This window comes from Arachis hypogaea, chromosome 1 (genome assembly GCF_003086295.3).
Source record: "Arachis hypogaea cultivar Tifrunner chromosome 1, arahy.Tifrunner.gnm2.J5K5, whole genome shotgun sequence".
NCBI lineage: Eukaryota > Viridiplantae > Streptophyta > Magnoliopsida > Fabales > Fabaceae > Arachis > Arachis hypogaea.
The window spans coordinates 103199650-103206934 of NC_092036.1; the positions used below are offsets into that span (position 1 = coordinate 103199650).

Below are 7285 nucleotides of genomic sequence, written 5' to 3' on the forward strand. Positions count from 1 at the left end.
TAAAATAACAAAAAAGAAAATCATATATATAAAGGTACGCAAAAAAATGCATATATGTATTATTCTCTATTGGGGGTTGTTGCCTTGCTGGCGAACATGCAATGGGTGACAATGTTGTTATTGAATTATTTCGCCGGGGCAATTTGATAAGGTTTTTTGTGTAATTTTTTTTACACTTTTTTATTTATGATAATAAAAGTAGTTTATAAGATAAAAAAAATTTATTTCTACATTAGAAAGAAATACACACAAAATAATAAAAACATCATTTCTGATGCATAGTGCATACCTTTTATTTTACTACAAATAATAAAAAAAAAAAAGGTTAATGGTACCGCAGCGCCGAGAAATGAGCAAAACTTAAGTTCACTGCTCACAAATTATTAGTGCTACTATTACTTGCGTGACTAAACAAATGTTAATTATCAATAAAGAAACAACGTTAGGTTGCAGCTGATGGTCATGGTCCTAATCGAAGATGCTAATTCTAGCTAAAGACAAGGATAGTGGTCACACACATAATGGAGTGCTTAATCGGGTAACCAGTAAAGTTTTAGAAATTCAACTCACCATCTAATTAAGTAATGCTTGGTGGGTCCCATGAAGTCACAATCCCATTTTAAAAACACTTGTATGCACATTACACTAGCGACTATGGAGGTTAAAATCCGGACAAACTTGAAACTTGTATGCACATTACACTAGCTGTTGCCTTCACATAAATAAATTTTCGATGTGATTTAGATATATATAAATCCAATTAGAATTGAACAAATACTATCAAACTTTATCCACCATGCATGAAAACTTCAAAGAGTGGTAGACGAATTAGTATACAAACAAATAAAATAACAAATAGACTACTCTTCATATGAATGTTTCTTGATTACTAAGTATATATATTTTCAATGGCCACTGGTTAATTAGTTAAATATTAATAAAGTTATATCATTGTTTTCCTAATGACTTAAATAATGTGCGATCTCGCTCTAGGGCATGATTGTGCAGTTCTCTTTTGGATACTTTTATTTTTTCAAAAAGGGTTGGGAAATTCAAGGTAGCTCGAGATCTTTATCAGCGTTGCACTTTGTTGACCTTTTGAAAGATCCTCAATAGACCAAGCTCTCTTTTCACATGAACACCATGCGTCTCAGTAACTCAAACCAATGATTATGCGTGATGGTTAATATTAAATAATCACATGTGAGCATATTGAAAAGGATGGGGTACTAAGAAAAGAACACAGATTGCTACTGCTTTGTGCTCAGAGTAGTATTGGATTGAGGAACATGGTGGATGCGTCCATTTTTCCAAGCAATGGGGTCCATACGGTGTAATAATTTAGGGAAGGATTGTGAAGAATGATGGTAAGGGTCGAAGGGAGAAGAAGATGGAAAATAATTATATGATATGATATGATATGTGAGAGTGCTGCCCAACAGTTTCTTTCATTATGGTAAAACAATAAAAGAGAGCTAGCTTTGACTTTCGGCTCCACTTTTTGTTCTTTATCGAGAATTAAACTCATTAAAGATAATAATTTTTTTATAAAGTAAAACAACGATTGTCTACCTTTGCACTCGAGTTTCTTTTTTTTTTTTTTTGGGTACAATCTCTTAGTTATTTGATGTACATATCACGTTGAAGACATTTAATTTTTAAATTTTTAATAAGAGCAAGATATTTTTGTGCATATAAAATATCATTATGATAATCAGTTGTTTTGATAATTATGTAAACAATAATACAAATGCATGTAGATAAAATATTACCCGTTTATATTTATCTTCCAGCGGTATATTGGTGAACTATTTGAGCAAGGAAACATTATCATTTAAGATAATCAATTGTTTTAATAATTAATTTTACTAAATAAAAAATGTGTATGTATTTATATGTTTTTTTTTACTATGTATTTATATGTTTTGTATTTATTTATTTAAAACCAAAAGATTACACGTCATTTTTAAAATATTATATATCAAACTATATATAATAATATTAAAAATATATTTTACATTTATAAAATTTATCGATATTTTTATAATATTCTTTAATTTTTATTTAATAAAATCTAATAATTCATAAAAAATAACACATCTAATGTGTAAAAAATTGTTAGTTATTTTAAATACACCCAAACAGTAGAGACAATAAATCTATTTTATTTTTTTCTTTTTCTGTGGTCCTACAAACATTATAATTTTAGATCAATTCTATGATGAAATTTTTTTTGCATGTACCGAATATAGAGAAGTACTTTTATTTTAAAAATAAACAAAAATAAAATGGCATATTTCTTGTAATAATTATCCAGCCATGCATCAAAGAAATTCTTCATCTCTTCGTCATTTTCTCTCTCCACCCTAGGATGTACCATTAGGCTGAGATGTTGTAATGTTAATTAAGTATAATAGATGTGCCCATCAATCCACGTGTTAGGGGGATTAGTATTCCGGCGTTAGTAAAGTGAAACGTTGCATCCAGTTATGTTATTGTACTGTACGAGGCCTAAAAATGGACCCAAACCTAAACTTTTTGATGGAGATCCCTATATGTGATTTTGGACCCTAAGCTAAAATGGACCACATAGCATGTCCGGTTCTTGAAAGTCATATGCTATGTCCAATCTTTGAATGTCTTCAAACTTTCTGTTAAAGAGTAACTTTCTATCTTGAAGATATCATACAAGTCAGGCCAATAAAAATAATATCTCATCTCAGAAAAGTTCTCTGGGCCAAGACAGCAAATACTTTCTAACACTTGTTTTCATTTCATGTCCAACAAACAAAAACACCTTTCTGTTTTCTAAATTTTATTTTCCTGAAGCTCATGGTTATTATTTATTAACTTCTTGACCTAAATAACAAAAATGGTCTTTACTATTCACACGCGGAATAGTGAACAGAAGATCATTACTTTTGATAAACTCTTTTGGGCTTAGGCCCCATTGAATAACCAACCAACAAACAAACGCTACGACTATATACATACATGTTTCAAAACCAATACAACTAGATAGCTAATAAAATTCAATACCCAAAAAAAAAAGAAAAAAAAACGAAACTTAACTAATAAAATATAATTTTTATTCAACCAATGACCATTAGAACTATTTAAATGTATGCAAAAAGTAAATTTCTCTTAGATTTTATCTTTTTTATATTTAAAATACAAAATCAGCCTGGCTGAAAATTAGTACGTTTAAAACAAAACACACTCGAAAACAAAAATTACAAACCTAATTAAAAAAAATTAAAATAACAAAACCAAATAAAAAATCAAATCACACCAGAAATCTTTTCTTTTACCCCCTGCCCCCATTACTTTTTTATTGTTTCACCACTCCATCACATTTCCAGTCTCTAAGGGGATCAATCATTGTGGGGGAAGTAACGGAATAGTGAAACAAGAAGAAAGATAATAGGAGGCAGGGGTGCATATGTGAAAGAAGGTTTTTTGGTGTAATTTGATTTTTAATTTGAGTTTGTTATTTTAATTTTGATTTCGTTTTGAAATAGGTTTGTTATTTCTGTTTTGGGTATGTTTTGTTTTAAATTTAAACGGAGACTGATTTTGTACTTTAATGTAAGACACAGAAATCTAAAGATGCGTCTTGTGAATATAAACCAGAAATAGTGAGAAAACTTGTATTATTCTCTTGTAAGCTCAAAGCAAACGGATGGAAAGAGCAAAAAGTAGACTGTATTCTAAGATTTCATGGAAAATGAATAGGCTGATGAACCTAACCAGAATCCATCTTCTCAAATGGGACTTGCATACCTGAATAGAAATATGAATATGAAGTTGTAGTTCCAGTAATCTAGAGTGAATCACTTCTCTTCTCTAGACCCGGCCTTGTGTTCATGTGATTGCTATTTACAGTAAATATCTTCTCTACTGTATCTTGAGATATCACATCATCAAGTTCAGGACACTTCAATGTCTTCCCGAAACAAATGGGATCCAACCAATGCGATGTTCATTCTATCCACTTTCAATTTGTAACTGCAAAAAGATATAATCGACAGATACACAGGAGTAAAGCTAATGAGAACACCAACTACCTTGACAACTCATACACCGCAATTTTCAGCCAAAACAAGAAAGGCATGGAATTTAAAGGTAAATGGCAATCAGAGAAGGACTAAACGAGTGTGATGTAAGGCTGAAACAATTTGAATACTGAATCTTCTGGAACAATTTTTAGAGAAAAATTACATAAAGCTATGATGAGGTATCATCTTTAAATGGAACAATGCAATATTTCTCCTTCATTTTAAAGTACTATTATTGATTTCTATTTTCTAAGTTACATTCTTAAGTTATCTTTAATGCGTCATTGAACAACTGTAAATGCTTCATGGCCACAGAATCACAGGTGTATCAAAGCAAATATATACTTAAGAAGTAAATGCATCTTTCCTCTTGGTGATTTTTTATTTATGAATATATGAATAATGAACCAAATTGCATGGCAATTTCAAATAATAAAATGCAAATCAAAGACACCTTGAAGCGATTTTTCAAAGTCTTCCAGCTGACGGATGAATCCAGGATTTGGAGATGCCAGTGGTCGTCTACTCTTTACATGCTGCAGAGCTTCTGATAAGCTCATTCCACGAGTCTTCATCAGATACGCAACAACCACAGTCACACTGGATGGTGGAAAATTTAGGATCCATTTTTTCTCAGATAATCAAATGAAGAAAAAGCTAAGTGAAGAATACAAAAGACAAGTTTTTTTATTTTTATAAAAAAGATTCAATATGAACAATGGAAAATGTAACAGTTAAAGACCAAGTAAAGGACGAGTTACTTTGTTCTAATTAAGACTCAAGCTACAAATCTAGGTTTTCGTTATATGTATGTCAGTGATTTTCAGGTCTAGTTTGGCTTTCAAATGACTTAAAGGACATGATAGCACACTACACACAAACAAAAGAGTGAAACCTGTCTTGAACTCATGTTTTAAAATTTATGTCAGGAAAGATTGACAATAATTTTGACATATGCACTTTATTATTTAACTTTTCAAGACTTAAAACAGATAAGATAGAATCAGACTCCAGAAGAGAATAATGCAACAAGTTTTTTTTTGGGGGGGGAGGGGGGATAATGGTAAAGTTACTTTTTTAAGACTACAGCATGCACAGTTAATAAGAAAAAATTGATGTTTACTCAACAGCCATGCTCTCTAGTTCCATATGACATCCGGCATCTGATAACAATAGCTATTCAGAACCTCATTGTAGAGGGTTTTAATAGAAATTGTCATATTACTTTGACGAAGGCTAAACATAGCACAGAGAAGCATACCTCCTTGATTTTCCTGCAAAACAGTGAACCAAAACACCTCCACCATGCATTTTGGCATCCTCAATAAAATCAAAGCACTGATTGAAGTATTGTTTCAAGTCAACGTCATCTCTGTCAGCAACTGTCTCAAGATTCCAGTAAAATAGTTATCTTTAGTATGGATGCAGCACTGGCTTATAGGGACAACATCACACACTCAGTCCATTCAGCAGCTTGAGTGAAATCAATAGAATCATAATGAAGGAATCAATGTCTTTTACAAACAATACAGATAGCTAATATTGTGCAGACATGGCTATTTGAAAACAATACTACATGCGCAAGTCAAACAGTTATTGACACTCCACAAGATAAAGGAGTGGATTATACATTAGAAGCAGTCCAAACCCAAAATATTTTAACAGCAAGAGGAAGCTAAACAGTTGATGACCTGAAAAACAATAAAGTCCAGGATAAATAGTTTTTGACACTGCTTTCTTAAAGTGCACACAAAGAAATTGTTGAATTGCAGCCCCATTTTAGTAAACTTAAGTACTAGACATGAATCCCCTTTTCCACAAAATCAAAAGATATCCTTTTTTTCATCCTAGTCCACAGATAGCCCAATCAAGGGGGGAAAAAAGAACCACATTCATGTCAAAGGCAGCTATTTAACAATAACATATGATGAAACTAAAGACCAAAAGGAAATAGAAATCAAACAAGACTTAATTCATTGTATCAAAATGAAAAGTATATTACCGTTGATAACTTTGTAGACAAAATCCCCAGGATTTGTAGGTGGCAGTTTACCAGCAACAGTCAGAATGTGAGTAACATTCAAGCTTTTCAATGCATTCTTGTTAGCTGCAGTGCCAACGGAACCTAAAAACAAACCCTGTAGAAACCAACAATTATAGCAGAACAAATGCTTCAATCAATTGCATCGGAAGATTAATAGCACTGAATAAAAAAACCTGCAGAGTTATTAAATTAGCGGAAGCTACTTTAGTAAATAAATAAATAAATAAAAGAAAAAAAAACTATTATACTACCTCGTCAATTTTGCAAGGCGTGTTATCCTGTTTGAAGGATTTAACTAAACTCATAACCCGCAAAAGGGATGATATCTGTTTCTTCATGGATTCATCAAATTCATCCACAACCGAAGAAGTGGCCATCCCCCTGAGGATTTGTTCTGACCTTCAAACATGGGATGAGATTGTCACCAATTACATGCTCACGAGAAACAAATGAAGATGCGAACGCTACTCATAAAAAATATACAACACCGGATATAAAGAAAGAACGATTTCGATCACATCACATTGTAAAGAAACAAGAATTTTGAAAAGCATTTAGGATAATTTTCCGAAAATTACCTATTTGATGCGCGAATAAAATCAATGTGTAGGCAGCTTCATAAAGAACAAAAAAGAAAGAAAGAAAATGGAGGCCGAGTGATTATCCCACAATAGCAGCGTTACACATTGTACGGAACGAAAGCATGTAATGTAAAAGCTAAAAGGTGGAAGATTCCAGAAGGTTGATACGCACCACAGGAATCGGAAAACGGAGAATGAATGACTCACCTATCAAAACTCCAAATAAAGACTTGCTTCTTCGAATGAATTCTTTTCCCCGGTTATTTATTTGCATTGACCCCGTTTTTGGTCTTGCGTTGACATTTTTTTTGTCTGACTCTAAAATTGGACGACCTTTTCAATTAGGCCGAAATTTAAAAAGCCCGATTAACAAAAGGGCCGTGTGCATGCACGAATAAATATAGGAACAGGGCAGGTTGGCCATAAAGATAGAGGGTCTTACTAAACTTTTATGTCTCTTTTCTTTTACAGACTTACAGTAAAAAAAATAAAATAAAATTAAAAAAATGTCCATGTTTTAATATATTGAACTAAATCACTTAATTAATATATGTCCATGTTTTTTAATTAGTATTTTTATGTAAAAAGTAAAAACATCTTAA

General features: G+C 31.9%; 1 protein-coding gene across 7 annotated transcripts; it reads right to left on the reverse strand.

Annotated features, from left to right (window-relative positions):
* Positions 1–3625: 3625 nt before the first annotated feature.
* On the reverse strand, positions 3626–6935 carry LOC112705519 (dual specificity protein phosphatase 1). Of its 7 annotated transcripts, none has more exons than XM_072208502.1 (7): positions 6891–6935; positions 6681–6716; positions 6354–6496; positions 6061–6196; positions 5320–5440; positions 4513–4658; positions 3626–4008 (listed from the first exon to the last, which is right to left on the reverse strand). In XM_072208502.1, the coding sequence occupies exons 3-7, from the start codon at positions 6477–6479 to the stop codon at positions 3998–4000; spliced, it is 540 nt and encodes a 179-aa protein (XP_072064603.1). In that variant the 5' UTR covers positions 6480–6496; positions 6681–6716; positions 6891–6935; the 3' UTR covers positions 3626–3997. The 7 variants fall into 7 exon arrangements, with proteins under 7 accessions (XP_072064603.1, XP_025612151.1, XP_025612159.1 ...); XM_025756366.3 differs by having other exon boundaries at positions 6354–6501; XM_025756374.3 differs by having other exon boundaries at positions 6354–6501; positions 6856–6923.
* Between the last annotated feature and the right edge of the window lie 350 nt (positions 6936–7285).

Coding starts and splice junctions, on each gene's coding strand:
- LOC112705519 (XM_072208502.1), bottom strand. CDS start 6,479: ATGGCCACTTCTTCGGTTGTGGATGAATTTGATGAATCCATGAAGAAA. Junction 6,197..6,353: donor CGCCTTGCAAAATTGACGAG/GTAGTATAATAG, acceptor TGGTTTCTACAG/GGTTTGTTTTTAGGTTCCGT. Junction 5,441..6,060: donor TGTCTACAAAGTTATCAACG/GTAATATACTTT, acceptor ATCTTGAGACAG/TTGCTGACAGAGATGACGTT.